This window comes from Trachemys scripta, chromosome 4, assembly GCF_013100865.1.
Source record: "Trachemys scripta elegans isolate TJP31775 chromosome 4, CAS_Tse_1.0, whole genome shotgun sequence".
NCBI classification, from domain to species: domain Eukaryota; kingdom Metazoa; phylum Chordata; order Testudines; family Emydidae; genus Trachemys; species Trachemys scripta.
Genome location: NC_048301.1, coordinates 32,623,482 through 32,651,331, shown reverse-complemented (window position 1 = coordinate 32,651,331; position 27,850 = coordinate 32,623,482). Strand labels below are relative to the sequence as shown.

At 40.5% G+C, this 27,850-nt stretch overlaps 1 protein-coding gene across 7 annotated transcripts in view; it reads right to left on the bottom strand.

Annotated features, from left to right (window-relative positions):
* FOXN3 (forkhead box N3) overlaps window positions 1-27,850 on the bottom strand; it is a 300,577-nt gene that overhangs the window by 110,010 nt on the left and 162,717 nt on the right. For all 7 annotated transcript variants that reach the window (XM_034768119.1, XM_034768118.1, XM_034768120.1 and 4 more), the window contains one exon: window positions 25,903-26,039. In XM_034768119.1, coding sequence (XP_034624010.1) covers window positions 25,903-26,039 — 137 coding nt within the window. The remainder of the gene's footprint in view (window positions 1-25,902; window positions 26,040-27,850) is intronic.

The following is a 27,850-nucleotide window of genomic DNA, read 5'->3' as shown; positions in this document are numbered from 1 at the left end:
AAGAGGAGAAAGCAGGCTCTAAAGATCTTCAAAAACAGACAAAATGTATTGAAAACAAAATATATTTTGCTTTTTGAAGGAAAAATGTAGTGAGCTGATCAGGTTGTTGCACTCCCCAAAGACTGAATTGTGCATCTTCCCGAGGAGCATTCTGGGGGCTCTCATTTAATGTTTTCGTACACCACCTTTTCTTCTCCCCATCACCATCTTCAAAACTTCAGAGCACAGGTCACTATTCTTCTAGTCCAGGAAAATGAGGCCAAGTTTCCTTGGGAACCCATCAAAGAGTCTCCTGAGATAGCCCAAGGAAGCTTACCACTGGAAAGGTGTATGGAGCTCCCTTTTCCTCAGGATACTCTCTCTGTGGCCTCCAGAAAAATTATGGCTCCTTCTAATGGCTGAAAATAGCTTTATCAACACCAGTTACAAAGGTAAAGCCTGTAAAAGATAAGGCAATTGACCTCTTATTCTTGTTTTGTTCTTTTTTAAAAGCTACCGCTTTTTTATTTTTAAACTGACATCCCTCTCTAGATGTTTGCATTTTGGACTAGATCTGTCAAACTAGTCACTACTTTCTACTTTAAATACAATAACATTTCTTTTGAGATCTTTGTTTTTCTAGGCTGAATATCAGAATAGAAAAAACCACCACATATATTTAGAAACTCATTGTGAGCCAAATGTGCGTTTTATAATTAAAAAGATTTGTCTCCAAGAGGAGTCATGTTCATTGACTGAGGAGTTTCTGGCTACCAGCCTCAAATTCTAATCCCAGTTTTACCACTAATTGAATATGTAGATTTTGGTCAAGTCCCTTCACCTACGTGCCTCAATTTCCCCACTTGTAAAACAGGTACAATACTGACCTACCCTGCAGTACTGCAGGGAAGGATAATTATTTGTTGGATAGTATTGTGAAAATAAAGCACGATGTGAGGGCTACGTATTTTTTTTAAGTGTGTTTAGTTAAAGTTTACTTCATTTGTAGTATGCACCGTTCTCCCTCATTATCTCCCCTTTCATTATTTTGGAGGAAGACAACACATTGGTGGATACAAGAGTTATGTAATTTATTGTTGTGCTACTTATATGTCTCTCAGTTCCTTACTTAACATAGTCAAGGTCCGCTGTACAACTTAAATCCTACATAAGGATTGCACAAAGCAGGGGAGAGCGGTGTTGCTGTGACTGAGAAGCTATTCAGGGGTTTCTGTGCACCAAATAACTGGTCTCTGTGCCAGCCTGTATAGGCAGAGAAGGTCACTTGGAGGATGAAACAAGAGACAAGCTAAAGAGCCCCATTTATGGACATTACGGGTATGTCTACACTGCAATAAAACCCCCTGGCTGGCTCATGTCTGCTGACTTGGGATGCTAAGGGGCTGTTTAATAGAGGCACAGACTGTGAGGTGGGAGGGTCCCAGAGCTTGGACTGAGCCCGAATGTCTACACCTCAGCTAAACAGCTCCTTAGCTTGAGTCAGCTGACGCGGGTGTTTAACTGCAGTGTAGACATACCCTATGGGCCTTATTACCAATATGGAGGGGCTGCACACCATAAGCTAGAATAGCAGCTGCAGTGGCCTAGGTTAGTGAGGGTGGGGTGAATTTGATTTCCCTACATTCCATCCCTTTAGGAATGGGATATGCTCAGGCTTCCAGCAGGTGGAACGAATTTCACATGCCATGCAGTAATAAGGAAGTGTCGCTGTTCATATCTTCTTTAAAAACACAATTCCCAGTAAACTGAATTAAAGCAGCCTTATCTTACGATGTTAGTTACAAGAAAAGCAGCTTTCACAACAATCAACATTGCTTGGTACGCCTTCCATTTTCAACTCAGTATCACAATACTCCAGCTCTGACCATTAAAACTAGAAACAGACACACCTCTTGAGAGCTGTAGCTCTGCATGTTAATACCTAAGCAACTAAACCACAACAATAGCATATCTATCATTTAAGCATAATAAAATATGACCCCTGGTGAAACAGGCTACTGTGCCAAAATCAAGTTTGGATAAACTTTGAAACAGCCAAAGTCCATTTTCTACAGGCCTTTCATGCAGCTCATTGGTAGAAAAGCTTCTGTTTCTATTTCAAAGACACATGTTTTGCATCATGTTACAATGATATTGTGCATCACCATGGTGACCAGTAATTTATATTATAAGGGTGACTGGTCTATTTTCCTTCAAACAAAGCTAGAAAAATTGTCGGCATTAAGCCTCACAGTATCATCTAAAGAAACATTACTTTTAACTAAAGTGGATCTGATACAAGACTAGAGTGTAACCATATGTCAGATCTTATAGACGTAGCATGTTACCCCTGAACAAGAGCAAAAAAGTTTCTGTTAGCGTGGAAGATACAAGATTAAAGTAGCTGTACTTTAGCAGGAGTGAGGATAACAGCACATACGTTCCCAGTAAACAAATCTTTTTTAAAAAAGGCTACAGGAGCACAGACAACGCTCCATTCCATCCACGGAAATTCTCCCAATTCTTTTGCTGTGGTGTGGCTGACACCTCACCAAATAATAATGCAAATCACATTATACATGGCATGGAGCTCACTGTTTCTATTCTTGGTCCACGTGCACAGTATCTTTGCACTTGGAAACTTAACGTGTCTACAGGCTTTACAAATCTGCATTCAGTGGACCTCCCTTATTCAGGATCTGAAGTTACTGGGCCAAATACCAAGTTGTTTAAATTACATGCAAGAAAACTACATTTGAAAGAAATTTAAAGTTGCAAAGTCAAGCACTTGAAAGTTAAAAAATTCCAATTTAAGGTTGCCATGTGTAACTGTAACTCTGCCCTCTTGTGTGTATGCATTATAAAAGAGTCTTTAATTACATGATCAAATACTATTTAATACCATTCAGTGCACAGGATGGACAGTGCTCAAAGAATGAAGGACATGTTCAATAAATACTTCTTTTTCTCCTCGCTATTCAGTGAAGCGGCACCAGGCTTCATTCATTGAACACCATCTGAATCCTGCACTGAATATGGAATTATTGCCTCAGGGGCTTTTCTACAGTGCTCTTCAACATACTACCTGAGTCTCAAACATCATTAATTTATCTTTTCAACCCCCCCTACAAGATACAGTTTTACAGATGCAGAACTAAGGCACAGAGAGATTAAGGGCAAATTTTGCAGGAGTCTATGCTAATGTTGATGCCTCATTGATTGCACCGTATTTGAAACACTTTGGGACCATAGGCGCCAACTTTCCCTGCCCCCACCGCCCCTGGCCCCACCCTTTCCCCGCCCCCATTCCAACCCCTTCCCCAAAGTCCCTGCCCCAACTCCGCCCCCTCCTGCCCCTATTGGACCCCTTCCCCAAATCCCCGCCCCGCCTCTTCCCCAAGTACAGCGTGTTCCCCTTTCTCCCTACTCCCTCCCAGCGCTTGCCATGCAAATCATCTGTTTCGCGGCGCAAGTGCTGGGAGCCAGGGGGAAAAAGGGGCCATGCGGTGTGCACAGGGGAGGAGACGGAGGCAGAGCAGAGGCGGACTGGGATTGGGGGCTGGGGTGGGGAGCTGCTGGTGGGTGCTAAGCACCCACCAATTTTTCCCTGTAGGTGCTCCAGCCACAGAGCACCCACGGAGTCAGCACCTATGCTTGGGACTGATTTTTCAGGACAGGAACTGCCTCATGCTATGTGTTTGTACAGAACCTTGCACAAAGCCACTCCAATCATAGTTGGGGCCTTTAGACACTACAGGAATACAAATAACGTATGGCTCTATAAAATTATTGGTTTAGGTCCAAAGGATTGAATGGTCGTCAAGTGACAGCAACTAAAAGTGGGATATCAGCAGTGACTGGGAAAGGTTGATTATGCTGCACCCTGGAAGAGAAATATCTCCATTTAGCTAGGGAGCTAGTCCTAGTTGAATCTTTCCTACTTTGGCGAAGGATAGGCTGAACAGGTGCCAAACAGGAGCATTCTATTTCCGATGCCCATCCACACACCAGGCTTGAGATGGAGCAAGTCTAGATCGGGGTGTCTGATTCTGCCTCCCTGATGGGTTAGGAAGTCCAAGCAGGGACAGATCCTGATCAGAGATGGGCTGACATTTTCATGAGCTCTGGGAAACAAAACAGGCTGGGCCATTTGGGTGGTAGGAGAATGATGGCCCTGTTGTGATGGATCTATCTCAGGAGCTGTGGTAGCAAAGAAATAGAAGGAAAGGCATACCTGAGATCATCCGTCCATGACAACAGGACAGCACCACCCTCTGAGCCATGGCCCAGAGCTCCTCTGGAGCAATACAAGGGAAAGAGTTCTGTTCATTTGAGAGGCAAAGAGATCCCACTGAGGTATGTGGCTTGGAGAATGATGTGGTTTCTGATGCACCAGTTTCAAAGTCTGACTGCTTCCCAGCAAAGGGGAAGAGATCTTGCTCAGCCCTGTTTGTTTATGTAAAAGACATTGGTGATGTTGTCTGACATCACTTGGATATGAAGTGAATGTATAAGTGAGAGAAAGGCTCTGCAAGCCAGGTGGACTGCTCTCAGTTCTAGTATACTGATGTGTAGTCTGGCCTCCTGTGGGGTCCAGGTGTTTTGTTCAGGTGAGCACCTCAAACCAGAAGGGAAGCATCTGTTACTCTGGCGGCACTGGAGATGGGAGTGTTGAAGGGAACGCCCACTCTCACAGATGCTGTGCTCCATCTCAGAGGTGGAGCCCATTTTGTTGACTGAAGTGATCTGTTGTTGTTGTCAATGGTGGTTACTTCTGATGTACATACTTTCCACTAGTTATTGACTAATCCCTCTCTGAAACTCACTTTTTATCCAACAACTTGTAATGGTAAAAACTTCTGAGTAGTACTTTTTTCTTCTTTTCATCTCAGAGCATCTTTGCCGACACAGGGTACAGCATCACCATTCATCCCTGTTTATGGCTTGCTCCTCCCTTAAGCCCGGCCTGGTTGACTTTCTGTGTAAGATATCCTACCATCTACTTGGTGGTTGGCCTCTAGAATGGATTGGCTTTGGTTGTGTATGATTATTTTCTTTGGCAGCCTATAATCTGTTTGTCTTCTGCAGTGTTTCCATCACTATAAAGGACCGATCAGTAGCAAATGGAAAGAAATGTACTCTCCGTAATAAAGCCCTGGAGAAATCTATTCTTTAAAGTCAATGATTTAGATTACAGAGAATGATTAACTATTTGCTCAATACTGTGAAAAAAAAACCAAACCCACACATACATCAGAACTTGTGCCTCGACCCTACATAACATCAGATCACAGATAGCAAGAAACTTTGCATTTCAAACATCAGCTATCTTACTGAAACAATACTAACCAGTCATAAAATTAATGGGATTTCATCTTTTTACCATTAAAGAGGTAATTTATTGTGTATTCATTTATTACAGTGGTCCCCAAACTGTGGGGTGCACACCCTTAGGGGGCATGTAGGAACGTTCAGAGGGCACAGCGGGGCCTGAGCCAGCACCCATCGGGAGGAAGCGCCCCACTCTGTCTGCAGCTCTACTCCAGCCCCAACCCTACCTCCAGCCGAGGCACTAGCTGCGGCTCCCGCTCCCAGGGGGTGGGAAAGTGGACAGATTATATTACGGGCGGGGGGGCACAATATAAAAAGTTTGGGGACCACTGATTTACTACAAACGATACTTCATATGTATTGGAAAAAATTGGAAACAAACTGCCCTTTGCCATATGCCATTTAAAAGTAAAATAAAATGAGAGTTAAGAGGTAGGCTCTCTCTCTTTTTCACAGTACCATATTTGGGACACTACTGGAGTTTCCAAAATCAGTGCATTCTTTCAAGTGTTGAATGAGAAGGTAGTGAGTATTAGCATTGGGAACTCTGAACAATTCAGGCAGCCACCTAACTGTATTAGGGACCTTCTCCAAGCCTCACTCCAACCACTACATGCAGTCGGACACTTTTTGAGATTCCACCACTGTAATACAAGTCAGTAGAAATTGTGCCTTAGCTGTGCCAAAGTTTTATAGTATGGAAATTATTCCCTAGCCACAACAGGTCTTGGCAGATGGAAAGAACTGCCCTTGAAATACCACCTCAGTTCATCCTTTCCGCCTTTCAAACATCTCCCTGCCCCATCTCCACCCCATTACTAAGAGATTTTTTTTTATTACCCCAGACTGCCTATATTTGTTACAGTCTCTTCTCCCCCCCCCCCCCCCCACACACACTCCCCCCTCCTGTGTTGAATTATTTTGTTTTTTATTATGCATTGTGCTTTAGAATGTTTATAGTCATTGTGTAGCACCTTTAACACCTCAGTAGGGGGCTCTTTACAGCTAAATTTTTATTAAACAAAGTTGGCTTCTCCCACATATTGCACAAGAACAAGAGCTTAATACTTCTTGACCTATACAAGTTCTCACTGTTTGCATTAAAACCCTATTGACACCTTCCTGCTCACTCCCTGCCCCACCTCTTCCAGCCCCAGCTCCTCCCCTGCCCCCACAGCACCTCCTGCACACTGCTAAAGAGCTGATCGCGGCAGGCGCTGGAGGTGCGGGGGACGAGCTGATCTGCGAGGCTGCCAGTGGGTGCTGAACACCCACTATTTTTTACCATAGCACCCATGGAGTTGGCACCTATGGTGTAGACATACATCTAGTAACCACCATTAACACAGTTCTTCCCAAGAAAGTGAGAAAGTTTAATACATTTTCCTTCATGAAGTACAATCTTGGCTTCTCTTAAGAAATCTAAGTAAAGCTTCCTTTAAAAACAGCACCCCCTTTGATGGGCAGAGTGTTCCTCCATGTTTCTGTTTGTTGGAAGCACTTTGTGTAGGAAGCATTACAAATGCAACCGGGGATCAACTTAGGTTTTGGGGGTTTTTTTTCCTTTTTTTTTTTCTTTTAAGGATCTCAAAAGCAACAGGACATCGATCTCCCGCTTCAGTCCCTAAACTGGATTGTCTCACAGGCTTGAGCAAAACTGTTGAATTATTTCCCTAACAAAAGAAAGGCGCTTTTAGGTCCTATAATCTCATTTCAAATCCTTTTACCCACTCCCTACTCTTTTTTGGCCTTGAAATTGCAATCCTCTTTTAGTAATCTCAGGACTAATTGGTGCAAGCACTCCAGTTTCTCTTGCTATTCCCCTCCCTCCCCCCCTCGCATTGTTCAGGTGCTGAAAAGGGCAGCGTGCCAGAGTTCAGTGCCCCTATAATGAATCTGTTCTTACAGAGTAACTGTTAATAATTAGCAGGAAGCATTTTGTCTTTAAATCTCACAGCTTGAGCAGCAAGATTTTGTAGAGCTAAAGAATCACTTAACTGTTGATACAGGGGTTCAAAAAAATTTAGCCAGTGATCTGCATGCGCAGCACACGCAGTGCTGAGTCGGGTGAGGGGCACTGCATGCCTGTGCATTTTTCCAAACCTCTGTGCACATATTCTTAGAATGGCTGACGGAGACTAATGAAAACACACACACAGATTGTTCTAAAGTTTGACTTGGTAATTAAGAGAATGGAAAGCAACATAAACTGTCCTAGAAACCTTTGAGAGTAGTAGACACAAGACAGTTTAAAGGAATTATTGGTGTGACAGAATCTAAGCAGTATGGGGAAGAGTCTTAATTTATTAAATATTTAGAGTTCAATTCCTGGTGAATATAAAAAAAAGAGCTTTTAAAAAACTGCTTTCTAGCCTTTAGCTAATGACTGTATTTTCAGGTAGGTGCCAAGAAGGAACAAATTACTTCGGTCACTGAAGCCATATCAGAGGTGACCATTACCCAGCCAGCAACCGAACAGAAATAGCTTTTCTGCATTGGAAAACTCCCATCTACAAAGGCCATCTTGGCCATTCACAGCCAATCTAGGTCTTGATCCCAGCTCTAAGTCAGAACCAGAGCCCTGCTACCTGACCAACAGAACCTGAATACAAATCGGGTCAGGTCGGGTAAGAAAACAAACAGATCCTCTCAGGCTTGGGTTGGCTCTCCTCCTCCCACCTGCAGGGTCAGCACTACAGCAGCACTCCTGCTGCTGACTGAGTGAGTGCGCCGACTGACCCGGAGGCACAGCGCCTCTCGTTCCACAGTGCACAGGGCCGGCTCCAGGCACCAGCCTGGCAAGCAGGTGCTTGGGGCGGCCGCTCTGGAGAGGGGCGGCATGTCCAGGTATTCGGCGGACTGTCCCTCACTCCCACTGGGAGCAAAGGACCTCCCGCCGAATTAGCGCCGCAGATCGCGATCGCGGCTTTTTTTTTGTTTTTTGTTTTTTTTTGTTTTTTGGCTGCTTGGGCGGCCAAAACCCTGGAGCTGGCCCTGACAGTGTACATGGCTCAACAAGAGGTGGCGGGTGGCAGGAGCAGGGCATGCAGCTGCCAGTGCATGCAGCCATCGCCACACTGATCCCACAGGCAGGATGAGGAGAGTTGGTGCATGGGTAGGAGGTGGCAATGACTCTGGTTCGGGGGAGGGGGGAAAAGATCAGGTCATAAAATGACTCAACCCTCTTGAGCTTGGGTTTGGCCTAAAAATTTGGCCTGAGCAGACCTCTAGTAAGAAGATGTGGCTTTCTGTCGATGGTCCCTATGTAGATTCTGATCACCAATGGTCACTGGATACTTTCACCACTGGGGGCTTCCTCCCGGCTGCTCCAGGGATTAGCTCCTTCCAGGTCTGACGCCCCATTCTGTTGCTTGTTTGCATCCCCGGTGCCCCGTTCTCCCTCTCTGGGACATGGGGTGTTCTCTCTTCGTGGCTTGGCTGCTCTCTTTTCATGGCTTCGCCCTCCAGCCAGGTCACTGTGTGTTATCTCCTCCTGACGGTATCAAAGTCTCACAGGACAAACCATCCTAGGCAGTCTCCAAATCCACTGCCCTGACAGTGTCACTTCCCTAGTGGCTGGTAGGGGACCCAGGCCCACTCTCTACTTTGAGTTCCAGCTCAGGGACCCTCTAATCAATGGACAAGGTCTACAGTGTCCCACCTGGTTGTCATTTCCCGGAACCTTTTCCTAATCCGCCTCTCTCAGACTTCCACTCCACTACCCTTCTGGGTAAACCTTTCCTTCAGGGCTTGGATCCCTGGGGTTTCTACTCTCCCCTTGGGTTTCTGCCTTTCCCTCTCTGATACCCAGACTTTCTCAATGCAGCCCTTCTCTGCTGCTAACTGCCTGGCTTTATATCAGCCCTGCCTGTGCCTTTTCCACTGGGCTCCACCACCAATCAGGGGTTGCTTAGGCCACCTAATTCCCCTCAGGTGTGGCCTACCTGGTTAACTGGTCCCTTCTCAGCCTCATTAACCCTTTCCAGTCTAGTGTACAAGTGAATACCCCAACCTCCGCTTTTCCTGCTGGAGTCCCTTATGTGGAGTACCATGTTTAGCTAAGGATACATCCAGACTACCCGCCGAATTGGCGGGTAGTAATCAATCTATCGGGGATCAATATATCGCGTCTAGACAAGACGCGATATATCGATACCCGAACGTGCTCCCATCGACTCTGGAACTCCACCAGGACGAGCGGCGGTAGCGGAGTCGACGGGGGAGCTGCGGCCGTCGATCCCGCGCTGTGAGGACCCGAGGTAAGTCAAAATATTCCCGTAGCTGAAGTTGCGTATCTTACATCGACCCGCTCCCCAATGTAGACCAGCCCTAACACAGAGACTCTAATTCCTTTCTCCCTACCTCCATATTTAGGCTCTGGATAAAATTTTTAAAGTGTCTCTATGTGATTTAGGAACATAAATCTTATTGACTTTCATGACTAAGTCACCTAGGAACTTTTGAAAATTATACCCTCTGGCTAATCAATGAGAACAAAAACAACCCGTTTTGTGGAACAGATTGAATCAGTTTAAAAAGAGCTCAAACCCAGCACCTTCTAGGGGAAGATTTTCAGGGCCCAACAGTTCCCATCAGGTGTCACTAAATGGGAACCAAACCCTTGAAAATCTGATCCTACATCTTTAGTGAGATCTACAAACTATGATGTGGATCCCATTTCAATATGGGGCACCGATGGCAGCATCTTTGAGGAAATGGAGAAGGACCAGTGCTGGAAATTGTGCATTATTTTCAGTGTTTGAAGCCAACAGCAGCATGTGTGCTGTAACAAAAGGTCCACATTGCTCTAATAAGCCATTTGACTGTGCCCTATTAAATATCATAGAATTATGTAAAAACAGCATTTTATAGAAACACTTCAACATTATACTTACAAGCAAAATCTGAAAAACAAAAACTCCCTGCTCCTGCAGCTTTGTTTGTTGTTAATTCCCTTAAGTTTAGACAATGATCTAACTTTAATTACTTGTTTTATTTATTTTGTCATCTCCCGAGAAAACTGGTTTTGCTTATCTTTCATATGCAAAGCAACTAACCAAAGGGGCACTTTCATATAGACTAAGTATCAATTAAGAGAGACTTAAAATACTAGATTTAGTGAACTGCTACGAATTTTGCTTGTGATTAGGCAGCTGGTAGGGGGGAACACCAAAAAAAATACACACTTTCAGGAAAGAGATATATAAATAAAGGCAATTTTTGTTGTTCACATTTTTGTTCTACTTGCTAATCCAGATTAAATCCAAATTCACTACTACAACTAAAAGAAAACTAACACTAGAAATACTGTCATTTACTCTTAACAAAAGCTTTCATCCAGGACTAACTCCAGCCAGTAACTCCTTGGCCTAATGGAGGGTTTAAAATATCACCATACGTTTTAGCAACTTTGTCTGTACTGGACAATCAGTTTTCGCTAGTTCCCTGGGCAGCCACTTCCAGGTTTGATTCCCTGCCCCTCACCGCCCCCAACAATTTAGGCATATAGAGTAACAGTTTTATTTTAAGGGACAAGAGAGACCATTACACAGGCCACTGAAACTCACCTAAATTTCTGCAACAGGCCAATAACTTCTGTTTGAAAGACAGCCTGTTTTCTAGAAAGAGCTCCAAGTCTAACTCAAAGTGAAGGGTGTATGTCAACAAAAACTAAACTTACTTTCATAGGGACAATCATATTACATATTACATCCAGAACCCACCAATAAATTAAATGAGTTTAATATGCATAACAACTGGAGGTAGTGATCAGATTTGTTTGTAGCTTTAGCCAGTAAAGTGGTATCTTGTGGATTTAATCCCAAATGCTAAACTAACCAATAAAATGTTGGCTACCCAGTTGCTTTGTCAGAGTGCAAAAGTGTAATTCAGGACAATTGTCCCCTTTTATGAATAAACTCTTCATAGCAATCTTAAAGGTTCCCAAACAAATGATGTCTTACATGCCGCGGGAGACTGACACAAAAACCAAACCAACTGAAAATTACCATCACATTGCAGCAAGCCTAGCAAGATGTATTTAAATTTTTATTAGAGAGCGGCATGGACTGTGACACATTGAAAATTTTAAGGCTAGTCCTAACTAGTTAAGATACGTAATTCAGGAGTACATTTAAGTGTAAAAAGGAGGTTTTGGTGATTTAAAAAAATGGAATGGATAATGGCTGAACCAGAAGAAAAAAAGAAAAAACATCTTAGGCAATTTCCTCCATACCTCTGCTTGAGTAGACTAGGCATTTACACTATTTTCTCCAGTTTAATTTAAAATTTCTGGAGCAATAGGGTTTCCTTCACTTCCCCTATGAAAAAAATATATTCATAGTCTAACAGATCTCACTATTAGGAGCAAAGCCAGAAGAATTATTCACTACAAAAGGCTTATTCGAATTTAGCCTCTTTCTCTGTTCACAGATTATCCGCGAACAAAGTGAGTTTTACTAATTTGTTTGCTAATCAAATGGGTTATGCAAACATACTTCAGCCTATGGGTTTCTTGTAAACTATTCACCATGACTACAGCTTCAAATATTTGCTGTTTTGCACTGTACATAAGTCACTTTCACCACACAGTACAATTTTTGCTCTCTACTCACAAAAGGCAGCTTTTTAAATGGCCCCATGAACATATCTGGCACAAACATTCAGGTGAAGACATATTGCACAAGTATTCTTGTAAAATGTTCTCGGGAACAAATGTTTCCTCAGCAGAATGTTCATGGAAAGCCAATAAAAGGGAACACCGGTAACAGAGAACAAAGGAGTATAGGAACATAAGAATATCCAGACTGGATCAGACCAGTCCATATATTCCAGTATCCTGTCTCTCAGTGGCTGGCACCAGGTGGTTCAGAGGAAGGCATAAAAACCTCACCATTGTTAGACATGGGCTATTCCAGGGGTTCTCACAAAAAAAATTTTGGTGGCCTCAGAGTGCAGACACAAACTCTTGCTGGTGGCTGCTCTGACACTTTTTCCTAAAATACTTAATTAACTTTAGGAAAAACAAATAAATATACACATCCAAATCATTGCAATTTATATAAGTATTTTTGTTTGTTTTTTGTTTTGTAGACTCAATTAAAAATAATGCACACTTATCTCTATTCTTTACTAGACTTAAACTGCATAGTTTAACTTCTATATTTGGGGGGATTTAACCAGAGGGCTGGCCTTACAGGGGGCTACTGCCCACAGTCCAGTGGTCGGGGGTGGTGCTGTGGTCAAGAGGCAAGAAGGGCCTTGTTTTTTTTTTAATATTTAAATATTTCATAGAACTGGAAAGGACCCCAAAAGGCCATTGAGTCCAGCCCCCTGCCTTTACTAGCAGGACCAAGTACTGATTTTTTGCCCACAATCCCTCAAGGATTGAACTCATAACCCTGGGTTTAGCAGACCAATGCTCAAACCACTGAACTATCCCTCCCCCTAGGGCGTGAGGCTGCAGAAGGGAGGTTGGAGCATTGGGTTGGGGGAAGGCAGTGGGGCCGGGGCAATGAAGGGGTGGGTGGGGAACCCCACCCTAAGGCTGAAGCTTAAAGCCCCACAACTGGAGCCCAACGACCCACCACTGAAACCCAAGCCCAGGCTCCACCACCCCCAGGAAGGTGGATTGGGAACCCACCAGCCACCTGCATTCCTCTGGCGTTGTGCCCCATGTGTCTCCAGAGGCGGGGCAGGGTGCCAACCCTTGCTGGCAGCACTAGCAAACACCAAGGCAGTGCATCCAGGAGCAACAGGGAGGGGAGGGGCTGCTGCTTTTCCCCCGCCCCGCCAGAATCACTACACAGAGAGCTGTCGTGGCTGCAAAAAAAACCTGCTGGGCTAATCTGCCCCCATTTTAGGTCACATCCTAATCTCTAATATTTAGCGATCTTGTCTCAATCCCGAAGTATGAGGTTTAGTATCCCTTCCAAAATGTGTCAGTATTAACTATTACAATTCTGGATATTATATAGTTTATCCATACCAAGACAAAATGCCTTTTTCAATCTTGCTAATTTCTTGGCCTCAATAATTCCCAGTGGCAGCAAATTCCATTGTCTTAGGACACACATGGCACAGAAAAGTTCAGTTTTGAATCGTCCACCTTTAATTTTATTCAAAAAATATCATCAGACTTTTATAAAGCACTTATCAGGCCACGTGGACAACCTTCCTCCCGCCACCGTTTTTCTTCAAAACAAAATTTTGGCAAAATCAACACAATTTTGCAACACTTTTTTTTATTTCAATGGAAAGTGATTCTGTCACAGTTTTTCCAACCAGCCGTAATTGTGAAATATAGAAGGGCCATCTTAATGTTCTATGATGCATCTATTAGTATTATCTGTATATCTATAAAGTGTTTAGAAGCCCCACTCATGGGCCAGGACCCCACTGTACTAAGTGCTGTACAAAGAGCTTCCAGCCACCATAGGGAAAAAAAATGTATTCACCCTAAAGATTGGATAAGATACACACTCAGATACCACTATGATGAATGACTTTATAAAAACCTTTACAGAGACAATCAGTAATAATTTAATTATAACCTACTTTCTTCAAATTTAGCTTAAGCACAAGTTTCTAAGGAAATTTCGCTAGAAAAAAACAGTCTTGAAATACTCAGACAAAATCATCAGACATCTAAAATCCAAATAAGGATAAACAAACAAACAAAAACCCACTCTCTGCAACTAGAGAAAGTAGTATTGCAAAATGGATTCTTCTTAGTCTTAAGAATACACCTGGCACCTTCCATGCCAAACCAAGTTCTGCTAGACGAAAACATACAGAGGGCTAAAAACAGGGGTTGTAATGCAGGGGTTCTCAAACTGGGGGTCGGGACCCCTCAGGGGGTCACGAGGTTTTTACATGGGAGTCGTGAGCTGTCAGCCTCCAACCCAAACCCTGCTTTGCCTCCAGCATTTATAATGGTGTTAAATATATAAAAAAGTTATTTTAATTTATAAGGGGGGGTCGGACTCTGAGGCTTGCTATGTGAAAGGGGTCACCAGTACAAACGTTTGAGAACAACTGTTGTAATGAATTCTGTTTTCAACCCTAATTATGGACAGATTATCATCTATATCACATGTGTCAAACTCAAGGCCCGCGGGCCACATCCGGCCCGCCATACAATTATATCCGGCCCGCGAAATCGTTTTATATATCTGTTTTTAATGGCCCTGTGATATGACGCCCCAATAACACACACTACAAATCCCATGATGCAGTGCAATTGCCGCCAACGGCAAGCCGCGGTTCAAGTTCGCGGTCTGTTGATGTATACAACGCTAATATCAAATCAAAGCTAGACCCCAACAATGGCCAAGAGAAAAATTGATTCTGAAAACCGAGGCTTTCAAAGCCGGTGGGAGAATGAGTATATGTTTACTGAAATTGCAGGTAAACCAGTGTGTCTCCTTTGCGGGAGTAATATCGCTGTAATGAAGGAGTATAACCTAAGACGGCACTACGAGACGAAACATGAGAACAAATTCAAAAACCTGAGCGCAGGACAGAAGCTACAAAAGGTAGAGGAGTTGAAGAAGAATTTGACATCCCAGCAGACGTTTTTCACCAAAGCAAAATCACAAAGTGAAGCTGCTGTGAAAGCAAGTTTCATTGTGGCCGAAGAGATCGCCAAATCAGGATGGCCGTTTACCGAGGGGGAATTCGTAAAGAATTGTATGATGAAAGTGTGCGACGTCCTTTGTCCAGATAAAACGCGAGCGTTTGCAAATGTAAGCCTCAGCAGAAACACTGTTGCTAATCGGGTTTGTGAGATGGCGACTGATTTGAAAACACAGTTGATTGAAAGAGCAAAAGATTTTGTTGCATACTCCCTTGCCGTGGATGAAACTACTGACGCGACTGACACTGCACAGCTGGCGATATTTATCCGTGGTGTGGATTCCAATTTGTGCGTAACAGAGGAAATACTGGACATTAAATCGATGCACGGGACAACGAAAGGAGAAGACATCTTTGGAAATGTATTTCAAAGTGTAACCGACATGAAACTGCCGTGGGAAAAACTCGTTGGACTTACAACAGATGGCGCACCTGCTATGTGTGGTGAAAAAAATGGACTGGTGGGAAGGATGCGCTCAAAGATGCGGGAGGAGAACTGTGCCGGTGAGTTGACAGTGTATCACTGCATCATACACCAGGAATCGCTGAGTGCTAAAGTCCTAAAAATGGATCATGTGATGAACACTGTAACACAAACCGTCAACTTTATCAGAGCCCACGGTTTAAATCACCGCCAATTCCAGTCTTTTCTGCGGGAAATAGATAGCGAGTTTGGCGATATGCCATATCATACGGAGGTCCGGTGGCTAAGTCGGGGAAAAGTTCTCAAAAGACACTTTGAGCTGCGAGAGGAAATCTGCCAGTTCATGGACAGTAAGGGGAAAGACTGCACAGTTCTGCGGGATGAAAAGTGGAAATGTGAGTTGGCGTTCCTGGCTGACATAATGTCGCATCTTAGCGCTTTAAACCTTCAACTCCAGGGACGGGAGCACATAATAACCGATATGCATGATGCAGTGAAGGCATTTCAAGTGAAGCTGCGCTTATGGGAGACACAAATGCACCAATGCAACCTGTCTCACTTTCCCTGTTGCCAAGTAATACGGAACCAAGAAAGTGCCACAGTTTTCCCAAATGCCACCTTTGCTGAAAAACTCAGCGCGCTGCGTTCGCACGGCGCTTCAGTGACTTTGAGGCACAGAAAAGTAACTTCGAGCTGCTTCGCAACCCATTTGCAGTCGATGTGGAAACCGCACCTGTAGAAATGCAGATGGAGCTGATAGAACTGCAATGTAACGGGACACTGAAGGCAAAGTACGACACTGCGGGGCCAGCACAGTTCACTCGCTTCATTCCTGAAGCGATGCCGCAGCTCCGCCAACATGCGGCTCGAATCCTGTCCATGTTTGGCAGCACATATCTGTGCGAGCAGCTGTTCTCTGTGATGAAAATTAACAAAACGTCACACAGGAGTCGCCTCACTGATGAACACCTGCAATCGATCCTGAGAATCTTCACAACACAGAACCTAACCCCAAACATAAACGAACTTGTTGCAAAGAAAAGACTCCAAGTATCAGGCTCTGACTAAATAGGACAAGAAAATGGAATGTTATGATTTGTTATGATTATACTTTTGCTTTAAATTCAATTTTTTATTTATATTTTCAGATTTTTTAATATTCCAGCATGTACAGATTTTGAATGTATTGTATTGACAGGATATTTTTTTATGAAGAGCAAAATATTTTAAGTTGAAATGTATTTATTTTGGAATGATATCCTGTATTTTGGTTCATATTAATGGTTAAAAAACATAAATATTTAGTCTGTTAAATAAATGGTTATACTGTTCGGCCCGCGAGTTTTGAGTTTTGGCCCCCTGTGCAATTGAGTTTGACACCCCTGATCTATATGTAATGTTCAGTAGCCAGACCCATTGTAATGTTACAATGTAAAGACTCTCTTGAGTATTGAGGTGACGGTCTTACTTTATTCAAACACTGAACACAGAAGGCCATTAGATCTTCAGAACCAATGTATAGAATTGTCATCCTAGGGAGGAAGGATATCTTTTATTGCACCCAATGGTTATTCACATATTTGAAGTTTCCAGTGCTTCTAAAGGGCTGCTTGTAATGTGTAAAAGGGAGAAGGGTCTATATGTTTTATAAACTTTTTCTACCTAGAAATACTTGATGTACCTTTCTTTAAAAACTTTCATATATTAAAATACAAACATTTAGATAAAGAGGAATATTGTACTACAAAAATACCTAAATTTTACAAGAAAACAAACCTCACACACTACTGGAGAGACAACTATGGTTTTCTCACTTTTTAAGATTTTCAGAATAGTTGGAGCTATATTTATTCCAAATAAGCCTTAAAGATTAAGGCTATACTAAGAACAAATGAAATTTAACTCCATGGCTGCAACTAACAAATCTGAAGGAAAGCTATTTTGATGGATCTTCTGCTTGGAAAAGTATTGCTATGACAACAAAGTATTTGTTATAAGACGACTATAAATGGAAGGGTGACAAAAAAAACCCAGCATAGTGCAAAGAGAAGTTAGTTAAGTGGCTGAATGATCTTTTGGATCTATGTAGATTTTACCTCTTGTACATACTGTTGGTCAAATTCAGACCTGATGTAAGCAGGTTTATTTCCCATGGAAGTGTCCGGGTCAAATTCAGCAGTAACATCACTTGTAGTCCTAAAATAGGTGTTAGTGGTAAATGTGCATGGCTTACACCAATTTCCCATTTAGTTGATGTGAAAACAAACAAGTACAACTTACATTCTCCAAGGCATGAGAGCACAGAGCAGGAGAAAGCAACTATAAGGTGTATTAGAGCAGTGATTCTCAACCAGAGGTACACATACACCTGGGGATACACAGAAATCTTCCAGGGGGTACTTCAACTCATTGAGATATTTGCCTAGTTTTATAACAGGCTACATAAAAAGCACTAGCGAAGTCAGTACAAACCAAAATTTCATACAGACAATGATTTGTTTATACTGCTCTATATACTATACACTGAAATGTAAGTACAATATTTATATTCCAATTGATTTATTTTATAATTATATGATAAAAATGAGAAACTAAGTAATTTGTCAGTAATAGTGTGCTGTGACATGTATATTTTTATGTCTGATTTTGTAAGCAAGTAGTTTTTAAGTGAGATGAAACTTGGAGCTATGCAAGACAAATAAGACTCCTGATAGGGGTACAGTAGTCTGGAAAAGTTGAGAGTGACTGTAATAGAGTAACCCTTCTGAGTTTGTTACAATTGTTTTGGCAACATCCAAAGTTATTCTTCCATGTGCAATGTTCACAGTCTAGGGATAAGCAATTGCTCTATTTTTCTTACTACAGTTGTAACATTCAGCTATTATTATAGCAGTGCCCTGACATTCCCAAATCAGTCCCAGGGGCCCATTGTGCTGAGCACTATACATACATAAGATGTAGTAAATTCTTTGGACAAGGGCAATCTTCCCATCTCAACAAGAATAAGACAATAGGTAAGTGTACAATACTATTGGAGAGAGATAAGACTGACAGCAATAGGAACACAAGGTTGCATGTATTTGCCTAGAGTATAATGTGGAGACTTTATATAGTTTATTATTTTTAAGTTCAAATGAACTAGCAATATAAAGATACACTAACAGCCACTAGCTGTTCACCACGGGGGCTCAAGTGATGTGGGTCTTGCTAGCTAATTATTTTATTAAAATCCAGGAACTGTAACCGTTTCTATATTAACATGCTCAATATAAGTTAAAACAAGCTTTAGTTTTGTTATAAAAAATAGAAAATTAAGCATCTGTATATTTAGCACTCTGACCAGTTGCCACTTTGTTTGATCACCCAGCAACCCACAATATGTTGTATATTAAATGAAATAGTACCTGCTTTTACGAGTGAACACTAGCATGCTGTGGTCAGTTTGTTCATTAAGTAAAGGAAGGGATGTTTATATAGGAGAATATTGACACTAAATTATAATTATTTGCTGAGGAAAAACTTTAAACACAACACATGGCATCAGAAAAAATCCTGGCTTCTCTTAATCATATGCTTATAACAGTCAACCTCTCCCCAAATGGATATTAGACAATATACTCCTTTCAGGCCGCACACCCCTCACTGAGTGTTTTTAATACAATGAGCTCCAAACGTATTGTTAGTTGCAGTGAAAGTGATCCTTTGTACTTGGATTATTACTTGCTATTTGTAAAATACTTGCACTCAAAGCAAATTATTTGTTAAAATAGCAGTATTTGCAGAGCCAAGCCATTTTAATCAGAAACATCAATATTAAAAGACACCTACTGGAGGAGAGATTACAAATTCTAAAGTTGTTTGTTACATTTTTCAGAGAAGTAAATAGCAATAGGAGGAAAACAATTTTGTTCAAAACAAAAAAACAAAAAACAAACACTACCACACAAAATTTTAAATTTCTCAGGTCCCTGATTAGTGCAGTTGAATTAAACACTTCATTCAAGGATATACTTTTGATAAATATACTGAAGTCAATGGGACTAGTCAGCACCTAAAGTCAAGCATATGTATAAAAGTCTTAGCAGGTATTGGAGCCCCAGTCAACAAAGTCAGCAGAGAGCAGCTCTGTAGGAAAGGTGGAGTGATTTTACATAATTATTTTTCACATCAGAATCCCTTTAAACAGATGAAGACTATCCATCAGTCATGGTACAGGTAGAGTGTGGGAGTGCAAAAGCCTTGTTCGAAGTAACACAGTCTATCCGTATATTTGAAGAATTTTCCCCACTCCAGTCACACAGCAGCTTAGAAGAGGATGCACCAACATTTGCCACCAATTTAGCAAATACAAATTAGTATGCGTCACTAGGCAGATTGTAATGAATTTTTTTTTAAAGTTACTTCTTATCCCACTTATATCTTATACTTTTTCTGTGACTACATAAAACCTTATAGTGCTATATCCATCTCTTCTAAAAGGATAAACCTCATCTTACAGAGAATCTTAACCTTTATTCTTTTTTATATAAAGAGTGTATTAGTTTTAGAAAAACAAATTTAGTTAATACTCCAAGAATAACTGAGAGCTGACCTGATACAACACACTCAAGAAAAAAAAAATCCACCGCAGATTTACTCAAAGCATTAACAGAAGCAGTAATCACACCTATAGTTCACTACAGAGAACGAAGACAGAAGTAGCAACATACACGATGATGATGATGAAATATCAGAGCATATACTTACAGAAGCTACTGTTAACAGAGTTTGTGTCTATAAAAATATATTCAGGGTTGCTACTGTCACAAAAACTTTAAATATATTAAGAGGTAACAGATTTTAAACCTTAGACTAAAGTAAACTCCCCAACACATAGGCGAGAATCATAGACTCATAGAAATGTAGGGCGGAAAGGGACCCTGGGATGTCATCAAGTCCAGACTCCTGCGCTAAAGCAGGAGGACCAAATAAACCCAGACCATCTATGCCAGGTCTTTATCCAACCTGTTCTTAAAAACCTCCAGTGATGGGGATTCTACAACCTCCCTTGGAATTATATTCCAGATTTTAAATGCTCTTATAGTTAGAAAGTTTGTCGTAGTATCTAACCCAAATCTCCCTCACTGCAGATGAAAACCATTACTTCTTGTCCTGCCTTCGGTGGACACAGAGAATAATTGATCACTGCCCTCTTTATAACAGCCCTGCACATATGTGAAGATTTATCAGGTCCCCTCTTCAAGGGTTTTTTCCTCACTTTTTTTTTTTTAATAAAAACCTTTCCTCATAGGTCAGGTTTTCTATACCTTTTAATGTTGTTGCTCTCCTCTGGATTCTTATTCACTGCTTTCCTGAACTGGATACAGTATCCCAGCTGAGGCCTCACGAATGCGGAGTACAGTGGGCATTTACCTCCTGTGTCTTACATATGACACTCCTGCAAACACATCTCAGAACATTAGCCTTTTTTGGACTGAGTTGTGCGCTTGATTTTTGCTTCCTAAGTGTAGCACTTTGCACTTGTCTTTACTGAATTTAATCTTGTTGATTTGAGACCAATTCTCCAATTTGTCAAGATCATTTTTAATTCTAATCCTGTCTACCAAAGTGCTTGAAACCCCTTTCAGCTTGGTGTCCTCCACAAATTTTATAAGCGTACTCTCCACTCATTTATCCAAGTCATTAATGAAAACAGCAAACAGCACCAGACCCAGGACTGACTCCTGAAGGATCCCACTAGATTCGCCTTCCCAGTTTGATAGCCAACTATTGATAACTACTCTGAGTATATAGTTTTTCAACCAGTCTTGCACCCGCTTTACAGAAATTCCATCTAGACCATATTTCCTTAGTTTGCTTATGAAAATGTCATGTAGGACTGCATCAAAAGCCTTAATAAAAATCAAGATATGTCAGGCCTACTGCTTCCCCGCTATCCACTAGGCCAGTAACCCTGTCAAAGAAGGAAATTAGATTGCTTTGACATGATTTGTTCTTGACAAATCCATGCTGACTATTCCTTAAAATCCTACTATTCTCTAGGTGCCTACAAATTGATTAAACTTAAGTTATTAAACAATTTATTTAGTAATTTAATAATTTGAAGCTTTTCTTTAGAACATGTACTTTTCAAATTTGACCTTCCAATTTATCTCAGATGCTTTGATATTTTAGTCAAAAGTTTAAATGAGGAAAAAATTAAATAGAAGGTTGTGGGGGTATTTTTTTTAACCTAAGTAAGCATATTCAAATGAAATGTTTAGCATCATCATATTCTACTTTTTTGGCTTACCATCTTGAAAGAAGCAGTGCCATTTCAGAACACTGTGGGCTCTGGTTTCCCTGGGATGGACAGACATTATAGCTGTTACCTGCATTAACGTCATCTGCATATATTGATGGATGCCCACCGTAACACTGGATCCAAAAAGCCCAAAACTTTATAGAAATTTGGCTTCAAACTTCATGGCTTAGGCCATTTTTCTCATCCTGGATGATATTATTTTAACACTGAGCCAGTCATCTAACTGTGTGGGTTCACTTTATAGCTCCTGTACTAGATAGTATTATGTACCACAACTTTAACACAGGACATTCTATTGCAAAACAAAGTCAGCTCTTAAAATGACTAGGTTCTCTTTAGAAGAATATTTCACAGATTTATGTGGTGTTGAATAAGCTTCTGGCTGAAGATGTGTTATGACGCATTCCCTCCACCCCAAGTATAGATAGTGAATCTCCCTGCTCTACTTGTCTCCAAGCCTCTTATGGAGATACCAAATGGTCTGTCATATATTTGTTCCTTTGCAACGTCCAAAAGAGACAGGCAGTGGGTCAATTTGCCTCTGTGGGATCTTGCCAACTGACACTTATAAAACTTGTAATTCCTTCTATTAATCCACCCCCCACAAGGCATTTTAATATAGGTTAAATAAATCATTCCAGATGTATCTTATTAATTTCAGGCAGCATAATTTCTCTTTATTGTGGGCTGCAGTCACCCAAAGTTTATAGGCTGCCATGGAGCTTGGCCACATGTGGCCTTTGCTAATTTTCCAAGGTTCCACTTTGGTCAAGTGATGTTGCAGATGACGATCGATAGCTTTTTAAAAGATTTCTCGCAAGTCTAAAGCTTTATGCAAGATTTTCTCCCCCACACACATCTAAATGTTTTAGCTGTACAATGAATATTCAAACTTCATATACATACACAGCTAATGTAGTTAACAATCTCCTATTTTGACTAGAATTATGTGATTACCAGTATATGGTTAAACTAATTCAGCATACAATGATGCCCTAGTTCAGCCTTGTATTGTCCTTAAATCATAATGTCATAACAAATTCACAATACAAGAGTGGTAATAAATGTGGTAAACATTTTAAGAGACCACAAAAAGATTAAGTTCTTCTTAAGCCTTGAGGTAGTTTAACTATTGAAGTACTTCACTGCTAAAAAGAACCATGAGAAGGTTTGGATATTTCAATGGGGGAAATGGGAGGTGAAGCGCTTCTTTCTTTGAAAGGCTTTTACACCATATTGAAGTACATTATTTGTTTATAATGCAGCCTTAATAAGATGAAACCAGGAGAACCTAATGCTGTAGTAAAAGGGTCAACAGCACATGAACTGTAAAAGCTTTAAATTCATTGTTTTCAAAAGGAAAGAAAGTTTTCCTTTGAGTTGTTGGATCTTAACATACAGTAATATTATAATCCTTCTTCTTCACCCCCCCCCACCATGCCCATTTAGCATATCAACTTGGAAAGTTGATCCAGATATAAACTAACATCAACAGAAGAAATCATGCTCTCAAAGTAAATTCTAAAAGTGTTTTCTCTCTCTCTCACACACACACACACGGCAGATATATGGCCAAATTCTTGTGTATTGTCACCAAAAAAAAAAAAAAAAAAGGCACAAAGTAAAGGTGTGGAGCACAACTTTCTTGCCCTGATCCTGGTGCTGATCTGTACACTTATTTAGCAGCATGCTGTTTGTTACAGGTCAGAATGGCTTGCCTCAGACCAAGTGACAGAAGTGCATGTACAGGTTTGCATAGTGTAGAGGGATCCCAACCACATTCCCTTTCTAATAATCACACCCCTGTACCTGCTACCCTGGCAGCAAGCAAGGTGCGTGCTATACAACCCTTGGATTAGTTGTACACCAGTGCAGGATTACCTTTATGATTGTGGAGATTCTTTTATGAACAAGTTAGGACTTGTCTAAAGGAGGGAAAATTGCACTGGTGTAGCTACAGTAGCATAGTCAAACGGGTGCAAATTTTCATAATCTAGACAAGCTCTTAGTCAGCTCCAGCAGCCAACATATACCAGTGGAGCAGCATAAAGCTGTCAATACACCTGGGGATCTGCCCCATAGATTTGAAGGGAAGACTGACTTTAATAAGACCTAGATATACATATTATGATTTCAGTTATATTGAGGAGGGGGTCATACTGAAGTTCAAATATTTGTGCATAAAATGATTTTCAATCAAGAAAAACAATAACTTTAAACTGCAAATGTCTTATTTCTGAGAAAGTCTGCATTGGGGAGAATAAAACCTTTCTGGAGTAGCGCTCTGCAAATTGATAATTAGCACTTTCTGAAAAACCTGTCAAACTATTGCAAACAGCATTCTCTGCCAATGGGATTAACATGACTCAACAAGCTCCCTCCGATTCTACAACTGCATTGGATGAAGAATTCTATGCATTAAAATTTTACTTTTCCATAGAATCTTATTTAAATGTTTAACACGTCTGCATAGATTACCCTCTGTTTCTGCTACTTACAAATACATTAATGAAGTCTTCTCGGGTCTATAAAGAAAGCTTATTTGAATATTTATTTAACTGCCATTCTAATGTAACCATCCAAATTATTTAACTATCTGAGAGTATACAGGATGGTGGATGCTTTTGATAAAAGGTCAAGGGGACATAGGAAAAGTGAAAAACCTCTTTCACGGTGAGGGTGGTATGTGAATGCAGAAAAGATACTTACAGCTCCAATGTTAACCTTAAGTTACTCTAACAAGCACTGGGTCCTCCACTGCAGTTTTACCATTTTTACTCCACTGCTTTAGAAAATCCCACATTATATTTGATCTCCTAAAGCTACATGACCTCAAGCTGTCAGCTCATATAGCATGATTCTGTTGATTTATATGAAAACAGACAAAAACAGGTACAATGTCATTTATTTTAAAAAAAAAAAGTTTTAAGCCAACTGTAGTTGCTATGCAGGGTTATGTTACCAAGGCAACAGTGTATATCTGAGTACTAATGGCCTGTCCTTTTGCCAGGCAACAAACAGCCTTGTGATGCAACTGCACCTGTCTCAGCTATGCGTTGCTATGGAGACATTCTAGTTACTATGGTTACCATCACGCTAATCGCCTAGCAAGGGCAGACATACAGCAGTCTCCTGCGAAAGCCCAGCTGTTCCTCCCAATCTCTGAGTGAAGATTGATTGTCCGGCCATGTGATGGAATGCACTGCTCAGCAGAGATGCACAAGAACTTCATTAACGTTACTTGAAAGAAATCATTTTGTGCATCGCCACCTCCTTGCAGGACAAATATTACTCATATTTTTAAAAGAGTATGCTGAAAAGACAAAAACCATCAAAATCACTCATTAATCCAGAGGGCTAGTAGCAGGCATTCTTCTAAAGTCAGACAAAAATTCCTGTTGATTTTATGGGGTTTAATACATGCATTTCATGAGGTCTGAGTGACAAAAAGGTATTTCTGATCAAACCAAGATTTGCTAGAACATTTTAAAATGTAGATTCTATATTAGCAGTTAAAAGGAAGCAGATCTATTGAGAACCAGATATTTACTTCTCTCCTTTGTGGGTCACAATCTTAAATGCTCTCTCCTAGCAGCTAACACTTCACTTCTAAGCAATGGTCAGATAAACACACCTATTTCATTACTATGTGAGAATGAAAGCCCCTATTGTTCTCCACTGCACAGCTTTGAGATAAATGCAAGCACACGCACTCACCTACAGAGCACGTAGTAACCACAACAAAAAGAGTTTTAAATCACCAGATGTAGGGTTTACATGGAGACTTGACAGTTGCATTGACAACACAGTCTTAAAAGACTACTCAATCAAGCTCAAGAGAAAAATAATTCACTAGCACCCTGCTTGCTAGAGTCAGATATTTTTATCTACTGAAACAGGACAAACTGATATTTTAAAGCTTCCCATTTGCTTTTGCATGTGTTCATTTTACATTTTGCTTTTGCTAAGAAATGTTATAAATTAGCCATGGAAACACTACTTCTTCCAGTCTATGGATTTACTAGGATCAACATGTTGCCATCATCCAAGAGATCAAGAGGGTAAGGAATACTGTAGATTAAGTAAAGGATTTGACCATTATACTTCAATATTTTGTTCACTACCATATTGTCATAACTATTGTGATTAGTTATGTTTACTGTCTTATCCAAGAAGTACAGCTCAATAGAAATAATAGTCGTTACAAAAGGTGTTCTAGTTTTCTTACCTTTGATATGCCTGAGGAGATGTGGGAGGTGTATTGAACACATGTGAATATGGATGATAGGGTGTCTTTTTCAAAGCCTGAATGAGATTTTGTCTATATTCTGGGTCTATACACCACAAGGACCCTTTTCCAATACTCTGCAAAGAGAAAGAGTAAAAAAAAAAGATAAACATGATCTAGTTGCATAGCCGCATGTACAAGCAATACTTTCGCAGGGAAAACAGTGGATTTCTTTTTGCTTCTTGACAGAAATGAACAGCGTTTGTTTGCCAGAGATTATTACTCCAATAATGAAATATTTCAATTTTATTTAAAATAAGGCTTTCAAGGAAAAAAACCCAAACTATTATCACTGTTTACATTCCTAATGCTCAATAATATCTGGAAATTTCCCTCTGACTCCAAACTAGAAGAAGAACTACAATTTCTTATTTTTCCATGTCAACTTTGAAGACAAATAGATTCCCCTTTAAAAGTGAATAAAATGTTATTTTTTTGTTTTGCTGTTGTAAAAACAAACAAAAAACAGGAAACAGGGATAAAAAGGAAGGGTTTAAAACACCCTAGCAACTGTTTTAAAAATAAAAGGACTTAATCCTTCAGCCACATGACATCCATGCAATTCTACTACAAAAGCAAATTAATCCATACATTTTTTTCTGAGAAAACAAAAAAAATCCAATATAATCAGAGTTTAAGTCATTTAAGACTATTGAGGAATTTTGATTGGTTAACTTTAATTAACCTTCCTGGACACACTGAAAACTCTAGCAGTCAGTCTGTGATGGGGAAGCCTACACCAAAATTCAATATTTATTCTGTAGATCAAAGCAATCCTTGTATCAGTACAATCAGAGGTCAGAGTGCAGATATTCTGAATTGTTCGGTTTGAACTCTTTAAAAAGATGTAAAGCGTGTCCTTAACGGACTTAGAAAAATGTCAGTTCAGACACAGAATAGAATGCTATTTTTTTCACTAAAAGTGTTCAAAACAAGATAGGTAGGTCTGTAAAATAAACAGCTATTCTACTTACTTATTGCTACAGAGGTTGCGGGCTTTCAAGTAGCCTACCATACTGAAGTCATTTTGGTAAGATTTTTGGATAAACGTTAGCTGTTTTACCCCCTTCTGGAAAAAGTCAAGTTACACTACAACATCTTGACACTTACCCTTTCTCAGTACTATATCTAGGTTTGGCAGAATTCTATTTTTTGTTTTTGTTTTTTTAATAATTTCAACAAATATCAATGTTTGTTTAACCATTTTTTCTATTTTAATCAATTTAATTTTTCACAGCTGTGCTAATTATTGGTTTTAAGCTTTTATTTGTATTTTCATCATTGGGGGGACTAGACAATAATTATATAAGGACAGTAGATGCTGAAATTCAAAAAGTTAAAGCTCCATAATGGGTAAAACACAAGTTGTCAACATCGTGTCAAAATATATGAAGTAAATATCCTTAAATCAAACTCTAATAAGTTCTAAAGAAAAATGCTTCTTGCTTTGCCTATCTGTAAATTTTGATGATCACAGATGGAAATATTTTCTTGTCGGTTTGTGTGTATACAGTGAAATTGATGTTTACTAACATTTAGCGACAAAAAACTAATCCTTCCAAGCCTTTACTTTAGTAAAGTAAGATCATCAGTATATTAAACTATATGTTATGATGTGTACGCAGTGGAGTTAAAAAAAATCATCACTCTGAAATTAGTACATAACTAAAGCTGGGGGGACACACCACACTTTTGCTTTTGGAAACTCTGTCATGTTTGTGGACCATCATCAACTTTCAAAGTATCAGAGGGGTAGCCGTGTTAGTCTGAATCTGTAAAAAGCAACAGAGGGTCCTGTGGCACCTTTGAGACTAACAGAAGTATTGGGAGCATAAGCTTTCGTGGGTAAGAACCTCACTTCTTCAGATGCAAGACTTGCACCTGAAGA